The sequence below is a fragment of the Nipponia nippon genome, unplaced genomic scaffold (genome assembly GCF_047370975.1).
Source record: "Nipponia nippon isolate SJK-2023a ecotype South Korea unplaced genomic scaffold, ASM4737097v1 scaffold_4, whole genome shotgun sequence".
NCBI classification, from domain to species: domain Eukaryota; kingdom Metazoa; phylum Chordata; class Aves; order Pelecaniformes; family Threskiornithidae; genus Nipponia; species Nipponia nippon.
Genome location: NW_028262358.1, coordinates 116,060,279 through 116,081,352, shown reverse-complemented (window position 1 = coordinate 116,081,352; position 21,074 = coordinate 116,060,279). Strand labels below are relative to the sequence as shown.

Below are 21,074 nucleotides of genomic sequence, written 5' to 3'. Positions count from 1 at the left end.
CTGAGGCTTCAGCCCAAGGCTGTGTAATGCTGTCCTGGTTTCAGCTGGGATAGAGTTAATTTTCTTCCTAGTAGCTGGTATGGTGCTGTTTTGGGGATTTAGGATGAGAATAACGTTGATAACACACTGATGTTTTAGTTGTTGCCAAGTAGTGCTTATACTCGTCATGGACTTTTCAGCTTCCCATGCTCTGCCCGGTGCACAAGAAGCTGGGAGGGGGCACAGCCAGGACAGCTGACCCAGACTGGCCAAAGGGCTATTCCATACCATATGACGTCATGTTCAGTATATAAACTGGGGGAAGAAGAAGGAAGGGGGGGACGTTTGGAGTTATGGTGTTTTGTCTTCCCAAGTCACCATTACGCGTGATGGAGCCCTGCTTTCCTGGAGATGGCTGAACACCTGCCTGCTGATGGGAAGGAGTGAATGAATTCCTTCCTTTTCTTTGCTTGCATGTGTGGCTTTTGCTTTACCTATTAAAGTGTCTTTATCTCAGCCCATGAGTTTTCTCACTTCTACCCTGCCAATTCTCTCCCCCATCCCACCGGGGGGGAGTGAGTGAGCGGCTGGGTGGGGCTGAGCTGCCGGCTGGGGTGAAACCACGACGAATGCCCCCCTTGCCCAGTTCCCTCCCTGTCAGCCTCACCTGTACTGTGGGTTTTCCCCACCAGACCCCTGCCCTTAGCCCACGTTGAGATCTCCTGAGAAAAGTGTTTTGGTGTTGCCTGGGGCAGTCTTTTGCATTGCAAATCCGAGGAATGGTATTTTTCTGCACGAAGTAAATTAAATGAGAGTGGAAAAACAGGCAGGGGGTTGCTGGGTTGCTGGGCAGGTTGGCAGCCCAGCCGTCGGGGCAGCAGGAGCGGGAAGGCTTGGTGCTGGGGGAGAGCAGAGGGACACAACCCATTGGGAAGCTGGTGAAGGCTGCGGGGGATTTTTTAAGGCCTGTTCCTGACCCCACAGCAGCTTGGCATCCAGGCAGCACCAAGGGGATGAAAAGCCACCATATGCTTCCTCACCTGCAGTCATGCTTGTGCCTGGTACCTGGGGAGCCTGACACAAAGCCCCCGCAGGATCCGGTCCAAAGTTTTCGCCTCACGCCAAGGGGCACAGCTCTCTGCCTCGCCTCAGGCACAGGGGATTCCAGGGACCCTGATCCTTGGGACAGTTTGCAGCATCACCTGGGCATGTTCAAATGCATGCTCCACATCCAACCTCCTCTGCGCTGTCTCGCTGTGCACAAGGCATGGCTCCTGCCTGCAAGCTGCCTTCGCTGCCCACATGGCCCTGATGGACTGGCATCCATCCAAGGACACCAAAGCGGTGGCTCAGCTGGATATGACTTACAGGAGTGGCCCTTCAGCCAGAATCAAACCCTGCGTATTTTCTGCAGGCTCTACACACTTAATATGGAGTACAGGTAAAAGGGGCTGCTTGGCCTAGGGAGAAAGAAGCATTATTGGCATCATTTGACCCTCCTGCTTCCTCTTCAGTAAGATTATTTCCTTTTACTTTACAAACTTGAATGAACTAAGCTCCACAACAGCCCAGCAAGGCTTAAGTCTCATTAGCCTCCTTTTAAAAAGGCTGGGATGCAAGTGGAAAGCTGAGCATGCAGAGCCCTGGAGTAAGGCTCAGCAAAGGGGGGACAGCAGGACCAATACTCTGAGAGATCCCCGGGGCACGTCCGAATCCCTGATTCAGGGACCAGGAGCAATGGGGCTGTGGTGATGCCCCTTGTGCCAGGGCTCATACTTTCTGCTGAAATTTTGGGTTCATTCTGGAGCCATCTCTTCAGAGAAATTGTGACGTGATGATGAAGTCTGGCATCCACAGTCTTAGCAACGAGAAAAAGCAAAATACTGAACTGCTGCTCTACTTTGTGAGTTAATGACACAGATGTGCCGTGGAAAAAATAGATTATGCCCAGATAAAGATAGGCCCAAAACACACAAACAGAAAGGAAAGGAATCACTGCAGAACCAACAGCCTTATTCTGGCATTTCTGAACTTCTGGCACGTTTCTTTGCTGCTGAGGTGTTGTCCATGTCTGGATTTTACATATGTAATTCAGACATACAAGCCAAAACTTGCACATATAGGAATTCTCTTTCAATCTGCTTCTCGTTTTCCCTTTTCTCAGCTCCCGCATTGCTTGTCATCTCACTGTATGAAAACCAGGGCACAGTCCATGAAATTAAATGATATGAATTAATGACCAACCTTTAGAAGAAAAATATGATCATTTATCTGCCAGACACTCAAGCCATAGGGTTCACTGTCTCTGAGGACAAAGTTGACATGGTAGCCTGATTCTAAAAACAGATGGGCTATTTCACTACCCGTTAGTCTCACTGCTAGTTCAAAAACCTAAGACCACCCATTTATTGTATGACCCTGGGTTTGCATCCTTTTTTAGCAAAAATCATTCCTTCACAAGGAATGAGTCGCATACACAAAGACCCCGATGATATTCAACTAACTAGTCAATAAATGATAAACAGCAAGATATAGATCCCTCTAAACTGCTAGACTGATTCATCCTGACAGGTAGATTTATCACAGCCTATCCAAAGTTTCTTATACTAGCACCAACGGTATAAAATAAGGGTTTGCCATTGCCTTCCACTGAGTTAGCTGAAGCTCTTAGAAGCGTGTACCTTACATAGCAAGCTAAGGCTACATCAGTGACTTGACATCTGGTCAGCAGCTGGTGGTAAGTACCACAAGAGTTGAACCTGGGGCCAGTGTTGTTCAGTATCTTCATGGGCCACCTGAACAACGTGACAAAATGTGCTCTCAGCAAATTTGCAGGTGGTACTAAATTAGGGGGAGTGGCTGACATGCCAAATGGTGGAGCTTCGATCCAGAGGCACCTGGAGAAACTTGAGGATTAGGCCAGCAGATGCATCCTGCAGTTCAGCAATGAGAAGCATGAGTCCTGCATCTGGGGTGGAACAACCCCGTGGTCATACAGGCTGAGAACTGACTGTCTGAAAGGAGCTGGGGTTACACATAGTGGCCTACATCAGAAGTACGGTCAGCAGATCAGGGGACATCAGTGTCCCTGTAGACTCAACAGCTATGAGGGGCACACTTGTAATGTTGAATCCAATTTTCTGTCCCCTCCCAAGTTCAAAAGGGAAGCAGAGGAACTGGGGAGGGTCCAGCACAGAGCTCCCAAGATGGTTAGAGGCCTGGAGCACACCACCTACGTAAAGAAGCTGAGGGAGTTGGGCTTGTTGAGTCTGGCAAAAAGAGGGATAAGAGGCAATCTAAGAGCAACCTGCAAGTCCATGAAGGAGAGTTACAAAAATTACGGAGCCAACCTCTTTGGCAGTAGCAGATGATACAGTGAAGGGCAACAGCCACAAGCTGTGGCTTGAGGGGTTCAGGCTGGACTTCGGGAGAATTTCTTTATCAGGAGGGCAGCGCAGAGAGATGGTGGGGTCTCCATCCTCGGTGTTTTGCAAGACGTGTCGAGACAGTCACAGGTTACCTGATCTGGTGGGGGGAATAGTCCTGCTCCAAGCAGAGAGTTGGACGTAAGACCTCCAGAGGTCAGTTCCAACCCACACTTTAATGGTCTATGATTCCCAGAGTTGGCTGTATTTATTTCATCTCTGAAAACAGAAGCTCCACAATCCCCTCAGCGTGATGACCTGGAGAGCAAGTTAGCACTGCTGAGAGGCTCCAGTGAGGCCTTGATTACTCCCTGTGTCCCAGGAAAGAGCAAGAGAGACTTAACACCAAACCCTCTGCACTGGCAGCAAACTGATAAGATAAACCCAGCCAATCCAAGTGGGTGAACTGTGTTTCTGCAACAGAGGAAAATTAAAATCATTACGGATTCTGTTCTGTCTCACCCAAGGGGAAACTCCTCCTCGACCACAAATGATCACTTGAACTTGGGCATATGAGCAAGGCTTATCAGAAAATCACCAAAGGAGGATTTTCTGTACCCTCTCACACACTGGACCATCCTTGACTGTCCCCAGGTGTAGCCCATCTCTGATGCTTCTGAGGAAGTCAGGAAAAGACCCAGAATACATTCAGCTTTGTGCACCAAGGTAAAACTCCCAACTGGTGGTTGCAGGTTGCCAGCTGAAGCGTGGGATTCAATTACACTCAGGGTCTTGAGGTGAAGTATAGATCTTATGATTACCTTGAGGGCAATGCTGATAGCCCAGTTTTCCTCAGAGCCCACGAAGGAAACGGCTAAGCACAGCTCACATGGATCTGGAGCTTCAGAGACAGACATAACCAACATGATCTTACAGCACGACCTGTACACGCAACGGCAGCTGTAGAGCTCTGCTCGCCATCACGTTTGTTACTGTGCTGCAGTAGTGAATGGCAAGGACACGCTGCCTCTTCCTGACACTTCTATTGCAAATGCCTGATGAAGGAAAGAGAGATTCTGATTTGCATATGCTGGCGTTGAAATAGGTAAGCAATCATTTTGAAAAATGAGTGTACGCACATATAAGCACCCACGCATGTAGTTAAACCTTCCATCCAAGGAGAGATGAGCCTGATGCTGATTGTTTATGTTCATGCAGTAAAATTTGTATGGAATTGTTTTTCTTGGATGAAAAACAGAAACAACCACGTCAACTCACTTCATTTTAATGTCCATTTTATTGTAATTATCTTGCCATTCTCTGAGCTTTCAGCATCTCATTTTGGCATTATAAACACCTGCGCCTGCAAACTATAGGCAACATAAATAAAAAGAACATCTTGTTACAGTAATATCTATAGAAAATAAGATTGGTGCAAAATATGATGCTTGCAGCTTTTCAGCTGCCCTATAGCCATACACAAACCAATAACATATAAAGGCTACGTATCCAAAGTGTTAAGTCTTTTTGTGGTCATTATTATTGTTCATATGTTACAGGTGCTCAGAGAGAAAGGACAGGCTACGTGGTAAGATGCTTGACTGGACCTTGGGAAAAACAGTCACATTTTCCACACATTTCCTGCGTGACTTTGAGCAAACCACTTAATTCTTTTGTCTTATCATCATCTATAGTGTCCTACACCCATAGTATCAAACAGCGGCAATAACTCCTGTTCCACAAAAATCATGTGCAGACAATACCAACCTTGATTGTACTTGGGTACGCAAGGATAGGTGGCTAAAGCCACAAATACTGTGCATGTCTAACCTTTAAATAAGCCTCTAAATTCCCACCTTTTGGGCATGGACTGCAGATCTTCAAAAGAGCACAATCCCATGTAGTAGGCTCCATAAATATGTGTAGGCAACAGGGATTGTTTCAAAAAAATTATAATCAGAGAAATAATATTATCCTCATTTTTAGATAAGTAGCTGAGATGCAGATCCTTTAAGAAGTTTGCCTGACATCAGATGAAGAGCCTAGGGCAGTGGTGGGATGTTAACCTAGAGCTCCTGAGCTTATCAGTCCTTTAAGTACACACTCTCCATCAAGGTATACAGGGAGGGAAGACAAGGTGGCATCCCAAGAATTTTGCATTGTCATAGGATTCAGGAGGGAAAACTGTTCCTTCATTGGCCTTTGTCGACAACTCCAGTAAAAGCAGTGGAAGGAAATCCTCCTAAACACTGTTTAAGCTAAGGATTTAGAAGATAAGCAGCAACTGGCCGATCCCATTATCATATCTAACACTTGGAAAAAAAGACCGTTGTTGCGTCTCTGTAGCTGCCGGTATCACCACTCCAAGGAACAGAAGGGGTGGCATTGCAGAATGAGATTGTAATCAGATACACAGCTCTGAGATGGGCTGGAAGAGGCCTGGAGGATCAAGTGACCCTGTTCCAGGAATGCAGTGTTAGGTACGGATCTGCAGAAGAAATGCTGACAGAAAGTTGACCTGAGGAGCAGTTGGTACTTCGAGACACAACAAGACACTTTAGGGACTAACACCTCAACCTTTTTAGCCTATGACAGGACAGGTCCCATCCAGGAACAATCTGGACAAATGGAAAGAAAATAGCATATAATGTCTCTCTTGCCCCTAGAACAAGAGAAAAAGGGTAGAGCCTCAGGGTAATGGGCAACAACAGCCACTGTAGTGTGTTAGGTGTGGGTGAGAGCACAGCCCATGACTTTTTTTGTGCTGTGCCTTTAGAACCATGGAAATTGGTGGAAAAGGCAGTGGCGGCAAATGTATGAGAACTGAGATGTCACCACCTTCCTGCACACTGCTCCAAGGTTGCAGTGCCCTCGTGGTGAAGAAATTTTCCTGAAGTCCAGCCTTAACATCTCAGGCAGGGTTCAATACTGGATGCAGTATTTCAGGTCTGTCCTCACCAGTGTGGAGTCCAATGGGACAGAGTATTCCCTTGATCTGCTGGCCACGCTTCTCTAATGTAGCCCAGTGTGTGGTTTCTTTAATTCACAATGACAGTATCTTGCTAGCACATATACCGTAGATTTTTTTTTTTGCTTACTTTGTCAGAAGAGAAATTATTTCTCTTTGGGGGAATTACGGGAAGGGTATTGGGTGACTGTCGGTACTTAAGTGATGTTGCTGGTGTCCTCACCACGAATGGATGGATCCCAGATGACAAGTGCATTCTCAACTGAGTAAACTAACAGAGCTTTAAAGCGCTGCTCGTCTCACGTCAGAGGTTTTTCTATGGGAGATGTAGGATGATTTGGGCTGAAATGTGGTGGAACCATGTACTGAGACAGAGCAAGGACTGTTGTGACTGTGCACCTGGGACTGGAAGGAGCAAGGGAAAAACACACTCCTAGAGTGAATACCTGAGTGGAAAATGTTTTTTTTTGTTGTGAACATGGTATGCCCACGCTTTATTTATTTGAGAAGCTCTGTGGTCACAGTGGGCAGAATTAGGCAGAAATAATTAAAGGCTTTGCCAAGAATGGCTTAGGGTCACAGACTGCTATAGAAATAATATTTCACTGACAGTCTTTTGTTGTCTGTTGCCTTGAAATATAACAGCTAAGTTTTGATGAACAGCTCTTCTTGGGATGGAAAAATCAAAAGCACGTATTCCTTTGGAATTTGTATGTAATCTGCCAAGGCAGAGCTGAAAATGAGAAAAACATGTCCCCCAAATCTTAAGGAAATGTGAGGAGTCATGGCTCTAGTCTCTCTCATCTAGACGTTTTAGTGACACTTTTATTCTACTCATTCTCCCTTACAGAAAAAATATTTTCTGAGCCTTGAAAACCAAGGTGCTGGGATAAACCATGAGGGGCAGGCAGCCATATGCCAGGAGGACGTTATCTCAGTTTGCATCCCTGGTGGTCGGAGCGACTTCCAGGAACAACTGGAGATGTACAGTGACTCTCTGTAAAAAGCGAGGGTGGCACTTGAAGCGAATCAGTGGGAAATAAAGAATGATGCCACTGAAAATGAACAGGACGATGTAGAGGATCTCAATTTGGGGTTGATCAATGATGGGAGCTAACACCAGGTACACAGCCGCTATCAGCACGATTACAGGGATGACAATTGGGACCTGCGAAAGCAAAACATCAGCGTAAAGATTCACGTAATCCTGGGCTACTGTGGGTCTGGACAACCCTGAAATTCATGCAGAAGGCTTGTTAGATTAATCCCTGCTGCAGCCTGAAGTATTAGCCAGAAATCCAAATTAATCCAGACATCCTGTTTCCCAGCCCACCCCGACTCCAAGGTTGACCATCCCTGCAAGAGCTACATCAGTGCCACACACCCTAACCCTTCGTCTTCCCTGCCCTCGTAGACCTAAAGATGCAAACTGCTGGTTTTAGTGCCAGGTCTGTTCTTGCTCTCCCTACTACCTTGCATCCAAAAGCCGAGCTATAGACAAACCACACAGCAACGTGCACAAATCGCATAACTGAACTTTTAACACCCTCGGGCAAAAAGGTTTTATTCACGTGTTGACAGATAGGTGGATAGACAACCTCAGAGGCTACTTCTATAAGCCTGGTCATAAAGCATTTAAATTTGAAGCCAACCTCCTTCAAAGCCTAGTGAATGCACAAGACAAAACGATTTCACAACAAGGTGAAAAACTAAATGTTCTAGCTGGGATTTTCCAGTTTTTACTTTTGCGCCTTTTGTCCAACACAAGGGCACTGATATAGACCAAAGGAAATGTTGTTCATGGTTACCTGTGAGAGCGTGGAGAAGACCTACCATTGGCTTCATCTGCCTTAATGGGTTGCTCCACTCTGCTCCCTCCATACTGTGTTCTAATACATTTGGCACAATGCTAATAAAAATGATTGTTTTCAAACCAAGGGAAATCTTACCCTTAAATATAAACCTGCAAAACTTACACAGATTCTGCAGGACGTCAGCCATACATTGTCAGTTGACCTGGAACCTTCAGACATGAGCTGCTTCTAGTTAAGGAAAGAGTTAGGCCATCAAGCCAAAGGCTGCAGCAGGCTGACATCCTCAGGGGACTGACCTGGAGGACTGCAGGAGTTTTTTACAGTGTATGAAACACTACTGCAGAAACAAAACTTCTTTTCCTTAAAGCTCATTCAGCCAACAAGTTGGGTGAAGGTCCTCATTCAGCATCCTAATTTCAGGACAGAGCCACAGAAGCCAGTGACTGGAACACTTAATAGAGCACTGCTCTTCTCCTTCATGCTAAGCCCCACAGGACACTCGATATTGCTCCACACAGCCTGGCAGTGTCAACCTGTCATCTGTCTCCTGGAGGAACTCCATGAAAACCAGCATGTTCATTCAGCTTGTCTCAGGGAAAAGTCACTGTTCTGCATTCAAGGTCTTACCACTCCCCTGCTCCTAGGATTCTTTTCTGTAAAAATATTTTCCTCAGTCACTGAGGAAGCACTGCAGCTCAACTTACAGAATCATAGAATCGTTAAGGTTGGAAAGGACCTCTGAGATCATTGAGTCCAACCTGTTAACCTAACTGCCTGATCCACCTCTAAACCATGTCCCTAAGCACCACATCCACACGTTTTTTTAATACTTCCAGGGACCGTGATTGTACCACTTCCCTGGGCAGCCTGTTCCAATGCCTAACCACTCTGTGAAGAAATTTTTCCTAATATCCAATCTAAATCTCCCCTGGCACAACTTGAGGCCATTTCCTCTCATCCTATCGCTTGTTACTTGGGAGAAGAGACCAACCCCCACCTCGCTACAACCTCATTTCAGGTAGTTGTAGAGAGCAATAAGGTCTCCCCTCAGCCTCCTCTTCTCCAGGTTAAACAACCCCAGCTCCCTCAGCCTCTCCTCATAAGACTTGTGGTCTAGACCCTTCACCAGCTTTGTTGCCCTTCTCTGGACACGCTCCAGCACCTACATGTCCTTCTTGTAGTGAGGGGCCCAAAACTGAACACAGGACTCAAGGTGCGGCCTCACCAGTGCCGAGTACAGGGGCACCATCACCTCCCTGGTCCTGCTTGCTCGCGGATCCAGGGGGGAAGAACAGGTAACTCCTGATTTAGGAGGACTTAAAAACACTTAGCTGTTTTTTGGGGAACGAACGTGTCCCCTGGCCATCTCAAAGGACTTGGGGCATTCTGGCTGGGTTTTCTGTCCTCTGCAAGGCTCTTTCGCCTGGGCTGCTCTCTGAGGAGTGCAACTGAGCTCTGAGAGCATGAATAGGCAAATGCATTGTTGATCAAAATCATCCTTCATTTTCCTCTTAAATCTCTAAGAAAAAAGAGGATATGGTAGATATATTTTCTACAGTGAGGGGGCAGTGCATTATTAACTTATCAAGACAGAGAATTCAACCTTGACTTATGCCTGTATATTCACACTATCTTGCCCCTTGTTGACTTTGCTGAGACAAAATGTGAAATTAAAAAAGGAAGGAGAACCACACTAAACCCGTAAGCAACCAACCCCAGCACTCTTTGTTTTCTCCTAAAGCTCTTTTAGTCATTTAGGCAATAAAGGAAAAGGGTTTGAGGCTTTTATGCTATTACTTCACCTTGTAAGATCTTGGCAATTCCGGTTTCTTGATTTTTAAATACAGGAGACCAGAAATAGTCATGCCATAGAAAAGCCATGCTATAAAACTGGAAGAAGAAGAAGAAAAAAAAAAAGACAGCATGAAATTTGGGGTGAGGTCATCCAGGAATGTTAGTCCTGCCTTCCAGATCCCAGATGTTCATATCTTCAATTAAAAAGGAGAATATTGATATAAATTTAGTAGTTCTTACATTCATTTCCTTTCCAGCACAAACAATGAGAACTTTAGAATGATCTGAATATTACAGATTCATTTCAATATGAGAATGAATCACATCCAGTTAAGTATATAGTGACAGAAGCATTCATGCGTTGCAAAGATGCTGGTTCCTAAGCTCTTTCTTTTCTTTCTTCACCCCCTCCCCTCCCCAATATTTATTAGAAAGCAATAGCCTAGGCTCAAAAAAATATTAAAAGAAAATACTTCTAAAGCAATATGTCAAAACCCAGGACCACAGGGAGTGCAAACAGAAACGCTACACATACATACCTGAAAAAGTTCACGATACTGGTGAAGCTTCCTGGTATTATCATTATTAAAGACATAGCAGATGTAAACAGCAGAGCAGGGGAGGGCGTGAGGCATCGCACATGAGCCATAGACAGAATGTCTGGCTGAAAGCCAAAGCAAAACAATATACCGTCATATCACGTACTTGGAGGTCCTTACTCATCCCCTTCAGCTGATGGTGGGAGCTCTGCCTGCAGCCAGAGCCACTCTTCATCATCAAATAAGCATCATAATATAAAAGCAGTTCAACTCCGAGGAGTGTAAACATGGAAACCCCCCTCAAGGCTATTTTTATTGTGTCTCACTGATTTCATATCATATGTGCTCAGTTTAGGCAGCCAAGTGAGGTTTTCAACCTCCCAGTGTGACAAAGGCTGAGTCAAATCAGAGCTTTCCTGATCACCACCAGGACCTTGTGCATGGTCCCACTCTTCTGCCCTCTGTCACGTCTCTCTGGGACGTGACTTCTCTTGGGCTGACTGGAAAATGAGACGAGTACTACTCCTGAAACATTTATGCAACCAACCGCAAAGCAACCAGGATTTTTTCCAGAACACAGAGAGAATTATTAGACTCTTTATTGCTTGGTTCATTGGGAAAGTTTAATGAGAAAGGCTTCTTTTTTTTTTCTTTCCAACCAAAATAAATACAAGCACTTCTGCTAGAGCTGAGTGTCTGAGAAATGGCATCAGCGTTCAGCTCTTAGTCTGGTACGGTCAAATTCAGAACATCTGTGAACTGCTCAGCACGGAGCTTGCCACAATACAGCAGACACTGTCATCAGTAAGAGAAGCTGTGGAACCAGTAACCACCAAGACCAGTAACCACCAACCCAGTCATCTCCACCAACCTGGGCATTCATCTACATAAAAGATTCCCTCCTGTGTACAAGGAGTGGAGCTGGTGCAGGGCGGTATCCTTCGCACCTGAGAGCAGAAATCCCAGATGGCGTGGGGAGGGAGGACCAAAGAAGCAGATAGGTCCATGAGGAACACAACGTGCCTGCTCAAAACCAAGGACAAATGCAGCTCAGCTGAAGGACTAAGAGGGAGAAGGTTTGGGGGGGTGTTCCTGTGAGTGAGGGGGTCCATACCAGCAGCTGGAGTCGGGCAGCAGCCTCGGGGGCTTGTATGCTCTGGTACCAGTAACTGGTGGGACTGGGATCCAGGGGCAGCTACTGGGCAGACTGAATGTCTGAGCCCAGCTGCTGGAGGCACCCACATTGTACATATCTTTATATATATATTTCCCACTAACAGATCCCTGATCAGCCAGAGAGGGCAACAAGATGAGACCCTTGCTGCTCTTTGTGCTAGTGTTTGTGTGAGCGCTGAGCAGCGTGGCTGTATGTGTAGATCTGTGTGGCCTGCTGTCTGCATATATATACACACGTATATATACTTATGTATGTGTGTATATATATGTTGTATGCTTGTGTTTGTGTGTGTCTGCCTATTGGGAACACATGCTCAACTTACCAGTTGGACCAGGGAGCATGGAGCTCCAGCAGCCTGACCTCTGTTGGGCTACCAGATTTGGCCCCACCTAACGAAACCAATTACAAACCCCAGCTAGGGCAGATGTGAGGCTCAGTGTCACCTTGCAATTGCTATGAAGCTTGAAAAGCAGAGGTATCCTACTCTGTATCTGAACTGCACTACCCCATGGGAAGGCTGGAACACCCCTGAGACCAGCTTGCGTAGTCAGTATTGCCTGCAAAGGCAGCTTGCCAGTGCTGGGCTGCCTTCCCAAGTGCGAGCAAGGGTGCCTTACAACACACAAGCACGGCCAGGTTTCCCCTCCCTGGCAGGCTAGGTCACCCCAGAGCCTGTGCCAGGTGCTCCAATACAGCAATATTTCAGTTGTTCATCTCAAAGCTGTTCTTAAAATACAGGCTAGATGTAATTATGTATCTTTCTGAAATTACGTGGTTGAAGAAGAAAGTCAGGAGACAACATATACATTACATTTGAAAACGATGGGGAAGAAAGCCTTTGAGCAAGAAACAAACCACTGAAGATCTGTCACTCTACCAGTTGAACATACATGGTGTTTTCCTCTCTGCTTTAGTGTCACAACAGGGTAAAGTTGCTCAAAGCAAGCCAGACCCCCTTTTTTTTGTCCTTACCATATGGCCTTCCCTTGCAGCAATGTAGCACACGCGGCCTCCGCTAAAGAACGTGCCATTCGATGAACCAAACGTAGACAGTGCCACCGACAGGGAGATGAGCCATGCCCAACTGCCCAGGACTTTGTCCCTGAGGTGGGAAAGAGTTCACAGCATAACATCCAGCTCGTAGGTGTATCAAATACTCATCATAGAACCAGACAGGTTTCTTCCCTCCATTATTCTCACTGAATTTTTTTCCAATGCTTTTCTAATGATTTAAAGCCTTCTTCCAGTTCCCATAATATTTAGTCACTGGTAACTTCATCTTGTGCAGAAAAGGCAGCTTTCCTTCCTGCCTGGTGTATATACATCTACATATGTCTACATTATAATGGTGTACAAAGCTGTCACAACAGCCAAAATCCCCTTTTTTGTGTACAGGTGCTGTGGCACAAATCCTGGAGATATTGCTATTACAGCCAACAATATTAGCTTGGAAATCGCATAAAAACTGTTCCCACCAGACCTGAAGAAATATCCTGCATTTTAACCTCTTCGCCAATATGCATAAGAATTTAACCCTTTAATCCCATATGCACGTATTTCTGCTACTCTGTCAATCAGGCTTAAGCCAAAGCAATCGTTTGAATTTCAGAAGTTTGGTTCTACAACATATTCAGACATTTATGTTTTGCTTTGTTCATAACAGAATAAGTAGCAAGGTTACAAACAGAGTTCAAGGTAAATCTTTGGAAGATATGATAATCTTCTCACTTAAAAGTGAAGCTTGTCTTCTGGAATGAAGCAGCATGAAGAATATTAATTGAGTAATAAATGCTGGTGTTTGGGGTAATTATCACATAAATGTACACACACACATACACAAGCACACTGTTCATCTAATTGGCAAAAATCCAAAATTCAAAAGTTTTTTAAAACATTTGATATTTCCATCTGAATTGTATGGCTTTAAGCCATATGTACTCTTTTTTTAGTATCACCTATCCCAAATGTTCAAAAAACAAGAGTTGGGCTTTCCAAAATCGTGGCAGGAGCTTATCTACCACAATAATTTCAAAAATGTAGTTTAGAAGCTTAATATCTGGGTTATGGTCCTTCAGACTTCAAGTTATTAAGCTACTTGCAATAACCAGAACTAAATTTTTTCCCTTTTTCAAAATGGTGGAATCTGGGCATCTCCTATGATCATGCGACTCCATAACCTCAAGATCTCAAGGGAAAACAACATATATCACAAAATTAATAATAAAATCCTTAGCAATTGTGTATTTTGCATTTATGAGATCAGTGCTTTGCTGTTTGGACCCTGAAAATGAACTACAGGGGCTACTGAGAGTAAGTTCTTACAAGCAAACTGAGATCTGCAGGTGCTGTTAAATCACTGGCACCAAAGAAATGCTGGGGAGAGTTTCACGAGCTCCTTTTGTGGCTGCACCTCTCATCACTGAACAATGTTTCTCCCTAGCAGTTTTCTTCTTATATGGGGAATAAATGCATTTAAATGTGATGTGTCCTCCTCTGGCTTCTTTATAAGCCTCCCATCCTTCCTTAATTGCCTGAATAGCTGCTTTTCTTGCTCGTGAACCACAGCCATTACACCCTGCTCAGCCTGTGGCTATCTACTTGTCCTCCAGGCTTTTGAGCGCCCAGCTTTCTGGTTGCTAGTTCAATGTTTCTTCCTAAATTGCACTCTCGGGGTGAAAAGGTTAATCAGGCAGGAAAAGGAGATGTGTTAAAAAGGAGGAAGCTCACAAATAACTTGTTAATCTGGAATGATGGGAAAGGCAGTGCAGAGAAAGTTCATGACACTGCAGTTTAGTGAGGCTTTGTAACCTGTTCAAACAAAGCACTAGACCTTTAAAAGCTCCTGCTTATAATGACATGAAAGGCTGTAAGAGAACACATCTAGCAAGAGCTCAGTCAGTTCTTCAAACTGGAGATCTTGTGAAACGCACACAGCAGCAAAGCCGCTGCTGACTTTTTAGGAAGAGGATGAGCAGCAACATAATGTCTGGATATACTGTGGCATCGTTTCTGCCAGATGACTCATTTAGGGCTATCATGGATTCTGTGTCTTTGGAAATAGTTAGACTAAGGCTGGATGTTCTGGTGGAAGATCATCTGGCTAGAAGTTGATGGTGCCTACATCTCTCATGACGGTCCCTTCCTTCTCTTCCTAAAATCCTTGTCTTGCACAGAGCCTGTTTAATATCACCAAACACTTCAGGTTGATGGAAGGTACAAATAGTTTCTGTGCAAGTCTGGAAAAGCAGAAGCCACCTTAAAGATACAATTACAAAGGTTACCTAATCCATGTATAACACTTCTCATTCTCAGAGGTGTTGTAGAGATCAGTGTCATTTTCCATTTCCCCACAGATGGAGAAACTGAACCAAAAGACTCTGGTCTGGTCTGATTTCCAGGTGCCGACTGGACAGGATTCACCCAGTTTGCTCCTGTCTCACTCCCAAACCACTTTCTCTGCGCTAGTGGGGCAGCACATTGTCCTCTCCACTTTTCTGGAAATATCTAAAATGTGGGGCATCTCCCAGTCCCCAGGTCTGGATATGCACCCTCGCTGCGTCCTCACTGTCTGTGGGAGATGCTCCTGGTGTGCACTTCATCCCCTCTTTGTCGCCACTTTCCATGGGGAAATACATGAGCTGGAGGGGAGCCACAGGTTCCCAGTGGGAATGAATGGGAATGGTGAGTAAGGGGTGTGCTGCAGAGCACCCCATCTCAGCAGCCTAGGTGCACCTTGGAGACCATGGGCCAGACGGGGCTGGTCAGCCTTGGCCTTTGGTAGGGGATGGCCACCAAAAAGGTCACCCTGAAGGTGACAGAGCGGGGACTGGCACCATGCTTCCCTGTAACATGGCCTGACAGGTCTTCCTGGCCTGACCAAAGCAGTGCTGTTATTCCCACTGGGAATAGCACCTAAATGTCCTGAAACTCAGGACACAACCCATATTTTACAGGACTGCATTGGCTGTGTTGCCACAAGCAGAGCTCACCCCCAGGTGACGGCCACAGCTCCTGAAGACAGCAGTTCAGATGGAGTCATGGCTGCTAAGTAGCTCACGTTTACCAGCAAATAGAGGCATGTAACCAAGGGAATGGCAATCATCACAGCTCTGGGAAGGGTGACCTGGAAAAGGGATGACAAGAGTGTTGGGTGCAGCACATTTTTGCCTGCACTGGGCTTTTTTGGTTTGTTTTGTCTTTGCCACCACCCACGTCTCTCATTCAAACTCCTTCGCTCAGTAAGCTTTTCCACAGAATAAGACTTAGATCCAGATTCACATGGCAATTTTTACACCAGTCTCCCAAAGATGTCAGGCAAATAGTAAGGCTGTACATTTCAAAAGCTACTCCTTAAAAAAAACAAACAAAAACTAAAAAACAAACAACAAAAAAACCCCACAAATCTTATTCAAAAAGACTTTGGTTCATAGCTGCCCAGGATGTCTGTTGCATACTTCTTGATTACTTTAATATTGATTTATTTGTTACTAGTCTGTTATGTCTCCTGGTGTGCTGCATCTTCCCATGAACATCCCACTGACATGGATTAAGTACCAGTGTGTGTTGCATCACATTTAACTGCTCTAAAGGCTAAATCAAAGCTGGACAGCACAAGGGAAATTTGCTCTGGGAAGGAATTCATTTTTTCTTCCTAGTGACAGGATGCTGTCTTGGAACTTCATGGACCATTTTAAGGCTCAATAAAATCAGCAAACACTACCTTATGCATCTGAAAGCACTGGAAAAAAGAAAATAGTAGGGTAACCATAGAGCAACTGTATACATCTAAAAACCTGAAATATCAATTTTTTGCATTCCCCATTCCCACCGTAGGACGAGATACAGCAATTTCTTATGCTGTTGCCACTGCAAGGGTCTGTAATATCAGTGCTCATGGTCCCGTGAGAGAGTCCCACATGACCCTAGGATCTTTGCTGCCATTTAGATTAATATTTAGCTGTGTACTTTCATTTAATCTGTAAAATCTTGTTTGCTGCACTGGTAGAAGGCATACTCTATCCACTCTGCACTCACACAGCTCTTTCTAAAAAAGAGTTGTTCACTGCTGTAATGTCTGATCTGTGAAAAGAGGTAATATGGCATAGAGAGGGCTGATGTGAGATGCAAGTGAGCTACTTCAGTGCCTATAGCATGGACAGAACAATGCCTAAAAAGCAGACATTTAAAGACAAGGGTTATTCAGAGAGTTAGATTCCCTCTCCAGTGAGGCTTGGCTTGCTCTAAAGTTTCCCCTCCAAGCAATGAGGAGAGATAAGTGGTTTTTTGATGTATACATTATGGACCAAGTCTTTTAGGGAATATAGGGTGTTAAGAAACCTCTATGGATTGTAGCAGTGAGTGCTTTTCTGCATAAATCCAGGTGTCTACAGTGAGATCCTCTAAACACTTAGAAAAAACTTCATCCCCAAAGCATCCAGGTGCTGCCTAATAGCTTTTTTCCAGTCAAAGGGGTATTTTAGTGCTTTCTTGTGGGTAGGCTGTTATTTTGCTTAGGGACTCATTTTTATCCTTTCTGGACACATCCATAGGTGTCTTGCCCCACAAGACAGAACAAACCAGGAGGAAAGCTCAGTAGTCTTTCCATGATGCTCTAACCCCTTGATTACCCCTCTTAACACAATCATAGATAGAATCAAACATATTAGCAGCAGGATTAAGTAAGTAAAACCCAGCTCACTCACTCACCTCAGGGTTCTTCAGTTCCTCAGTTACATAGTTCAGGTTGTTCCAGCCATCATAGGACCACAGTCCCTGGTAAAACGCCACTCCAATTGTCCCGATACCTGCAGTCGTGTTTTGAAAAGCATTTTGAAAACTCTGAGTTTGCCCCTTGGCAAGCAGCACCAATCCACCCACCACGATCACCAGCAAAGCCAAGAGTTTGGCAGCTGTAAAAATGTTCATAATAGACGTCGCCAGCCTCACGTTGAGACAGTTGATGATAGTTAAAAGCAGGATGCAGGCAGCAGCTGTACATTTGATGACAACCTGTGGAGCTGAACATCCTGGGTAGAACGGCGCAACGGCGTATTCGGCAAAGCTCAGACAGACAGCTGCCAAACCAGCTGGTCTCACCAGAATAACAGAAGTGTAGGCAAAAAGGAAAGCAGGAAAAGAACCAAAAATCCTCAAGATGTAAATATAATCTCCTCCAGACTCTTTAATTATGGTTCCAAGCTCAGCGTACGACAAGGCTCCAAACATGGCCAGGAGACCACATGCTGCCCAGATAAGTAGGCTGCTGGCAGGGCTCCCCATATGATGTAGCACCCACTCAGGGGACATAAAGATCCCTGAGCCTATCATAGTGCCTGCAATTAGTGACACTCCACTAATCAGGCCGACCTCTCGCTTCAGTCTTAATTTCTCCTTCCCTTCACTCAGATCTGAAGACGAATGAGGTGAATCTGTTGTCTTCCTTTTCCTCATTGTGGAAATGTTAGGAGATATTGTTGTTAGGAGATAATATAGAACAAGACTGAGGCATTTGAATAAGGACTCTCTCAGGCTTTTAGGGTTAAGTTAATAATTACAAAAGTCACACTGAACACTGCTGAGAAATACAAACTTACCTTCCGCGTTTTGCATTCTTTCATTACCTATCTTATCTTGGTAATTTATCGTGGTTCAGATCCTGCCGGGATTGATTACCTTCAAATCTCATTGCAAGCAATGGTAATGGATAGCATTCAGCGCCACCTCAGAGGCACTCAGCACCTTACTGGACTGTGTCCCTGATTACCTCTCCTTTAAATTATGCTTCAAATGGTATCCGAAATAAGGAACAGGTAAGCAAAATCTCCATGCAAATCTGTACTTTATTCTTTGAATAAAAGTCAATGCTCAAGCACCTGCTTTAGTGCTCAGTCATATTTTCATTCCCCACTATAAAGCGATTAAACAAACAAGCCTGTTGCCCAACATGCTATGGCTTTGCTCAGCGAGGAACATTTCCAGTGTCTTAATCAAAGACACTGAAATGTTCTGCTAAAAACAGTCCAGAGATTGTTTTTTCTGCACAGTAGTAGGGGGCAATTCTGTTTTTTTCAGATTTTAGAAAGTGCAGGAGAAGAGTGAAAAGGCTGTAATTACATTTTTATGGGCCCTTTTGGCCAATGGACATGAGGTATGCATATTCTTACCAGACCATGATCTTCAGAGTACTTTGTCACTGCTAATCATATATACATTCCAGTGCACACCCAAGAGAAACGTTAGAAGTACAAGCTTTTGAAAATGCCACTGACGCCTTCTTAGATATCTAACACGTAAAATTTCAGACTTTGGGGACGATTCTGCTACAAATCTGAATATTGTTACAGTGCATGAGGGTGTATATTTTGTGATCTGGAATATCTACAAAGTATTGAGCAGAAGGGAATGTCATTATGGATTCCTTTGAACTTAAACTAAACTTTACTGACTGCAACTGTAAAGAAGGAGAGTTCCTGTCCTTGGTGGTCTCTTGCAGACTTCTGGTGTGATAAGTACCAGAAAACAGGAGTGAGACCTTCCTCAGCCCTTCATGGAAAGAGCAGACCTTGAATCTTTAAAACTATCTGTCCTCCTCAACCACTGGAGCTAAAAAAAGCATGAATATAAACAGAAAAGTATTTTTATTGTTTGTCTAAAAATTCCTTCTCTTCTAAATCATTTAGATTTCTCTTTGCTCGCTTTTTTTTTTTTTTTAATCATCTCACTAGCTTTGCAGTTTTCTGCAAGAAGAGTTCAAGATAACTCTTGGACTCTGAGCAAAACTCATGGGCCTGTAAGAAAAACAACATATACAAGTCACATAATTTCTCATGCTGAAGCAAATAAAGTTTTACAAATTTTAGCATTGGGTTGAGGGCCTTTAATTTCTTCAGAGAAAAAAGAAGTCAAACAATGTTGATAATACAGGGATGTTTTAGTTACGGCTGAGCAGTGCTCACACAGAGTCAAGGCCTTTTCTCCTTCTTACCCCACCCCACCGGCGAGGAGGCTGGGGGTGCACGAGGAGTTGAGAGGGGACACAGACAGGACAGCTGACCCCAACTGACCAAAGGGCTGTTCCATAGCATATGACATCATGCTCAGCATATAAAGCTGGGGGAAGATGGAGGAAGGGGGGACATTCAGAGTTACGGTGTTTTGTCTTCCCAAGTAATGAGGGAGCCCTGCTTTCCTGGAGATGGCTGAACACCTGCCTGCCGGTGGGAAGTAGTGAATGAATTCCTTGTTTTGCTTTGCTTGTGTGCACGGCTTTTGCTTTACCTATTAAACTGTCTTTATCTCAACCCATGAGTTTTCTCACTTTTCCTCTTCCGATTCTCTCCCCCATCCCACCGGGGGGAGGGAGTGAGCGGCTGTGTGGGGCTTAGCTGCTGGCTGGGGTTAAAAGATGACACTCATTTAAGAGCAGGGATTTTTTACAGTATAAATCTTATTATTAGATGAAGGAAATAATGAGTAAAGTTTGGGGGGGTTGTAAGGGACATTAGAAGCCATTCCTAATACCAACTCACTAGTATTCACTAGGAAATGGATCTCAGCTGGATTTCTCCTCATTTCAAAGTCCCTTATAAAAATTCACAGCTGTTCAAGCTGTAGGTTTAACAAGAGTGAAAGGTTACTTTATCTGTATCAGATAGGTTTTTTAAGTCTTCCTAGAAAAGATGTGAGTTCTGAGAATAAACATACACACCTTGTACTGCAAGGATGCAAGTTAATGCATTTCAAGTTAATGGATTTCAAGTTAATGGTTTGCAAAGTGCTCGAGAACTTGGAGGGAGGCATCCCAGTAATGAAGAGTATTTTGTTTTACTTCTACTAAGTGACAGCACTCTTCTTGTTAGCTGGTTTAGCTATTTGTAAAATTGCTAATCATAGTGTTAGGCGATGCTGGAATCTTTCAGAGGTCTAAAGGTCTGGCTTTTTCTGCACTATAGACACTCTACTTCTGTGTGCATCCCTACATGTATTATGTATCCCAATCCTAATTGAAAATGTATTCACAAAATACGGCTAAATCAATGCTAAAGGAAAACTTAATATGACTACAGGTAGTTAAGTATCCTTCTAGTAAGGTTACAGATGTATTTCCATAATTGTTTTCCTGTTTCAATGAAAGAGCTTCTTTTCTAAAGTGTAAATGCAAGGTTCTTGGAGGGCCTGAGATGATCTTTTCAAACCTTTACAGTTCCTGCTCCTAGAAATTAAGAACTTTTAATCTAATGTTGTAGAAAGAATCAGAATATCTTCAAATTTGATCATGTCAAAAAAATTTCTATAAGACCACTCAGATAACAAGGATTAATTAACTGGTACCTCAATAGCTTCAGTCAGTTCCTAAAGGGAAGTCTATTTCCAATCCCAGGATCATTGTTGCTCAGTTCTAACTGCTTCTACCTAAAGTAATAATGAATCTAATTAATA

At 44.3% G+C, this 21,074-nt stretch overlaps 1 protein-coding gene across 2 annotated transcripts; it reads right to left on the bottom strand.

The window, feature by feature from the left end:
• Positions 1-4,559: 4,559 nt before the first annotated feature.
• On the bottom strand, positions 4,560-19,508 carry LOC104014724 (b(0,+)-type amino acid transporter 1). Of its 2 annotated transcripts, XM_087777133.1 has the most exons (7): positions 17,343-19,508; positions 15,626-15,759; positions 12,609-12,738; positions 10,460-10,584; positions 9,929-10,016; positions 8,289-8,354; positions 4,560-7,480 (listed from the first exon to the last, which is right to left on the bottom strand). In XM_087777133.1, exons 1-7 carry the CDS (start codon positions 18,084-18,086, stop codon positions 7,247-7,249), a joined length of 1,521 nt encoding a protein of 506 aa, XP_087633259.1. In that variant the 5' UTR covers positions 18,087-19,508; the 3' UTR covers positions 4,560-7,246. The 2 variants fall into 2 exon arrangements, with proteins under 2 accessions (XP_087633259.1, XP_009465676.1); XM_009467401.2 differs by lacking the exon at positions 8,289-8,354 and having other exon boundaries at positions 4,563-7,480.
• Between the last annotated feature and the right edge of the window lie 1,566 nt (positions 19,509-21,074).

Excerpts from the sequence above, each read along its gene's own strand:
- LOC104014724 (XM_087777133.1), bottom strand. The coding sequence starts at position 18,086 with ATGAGGAAAAGGAAGACAACAGATTCACCTCATTCGTCTTCAGATCTG. Across the intron at positions 12,739-15,625 it reads GCTGTGGCCGTCACCTGGGG|GGACAAAGTCCTGGGCAGTT; the intron begins GTGAGCTCTGCT and ends TTCCCACCTCAG. Across the intron at positions 7,481-8,288 it reads TGACGTCCTGCAGAATCTGT|GTCCCAATTGTCATCCCTGT; the intron begins GTAAGTTTTGCA and ends TTGCTTTCGCAG.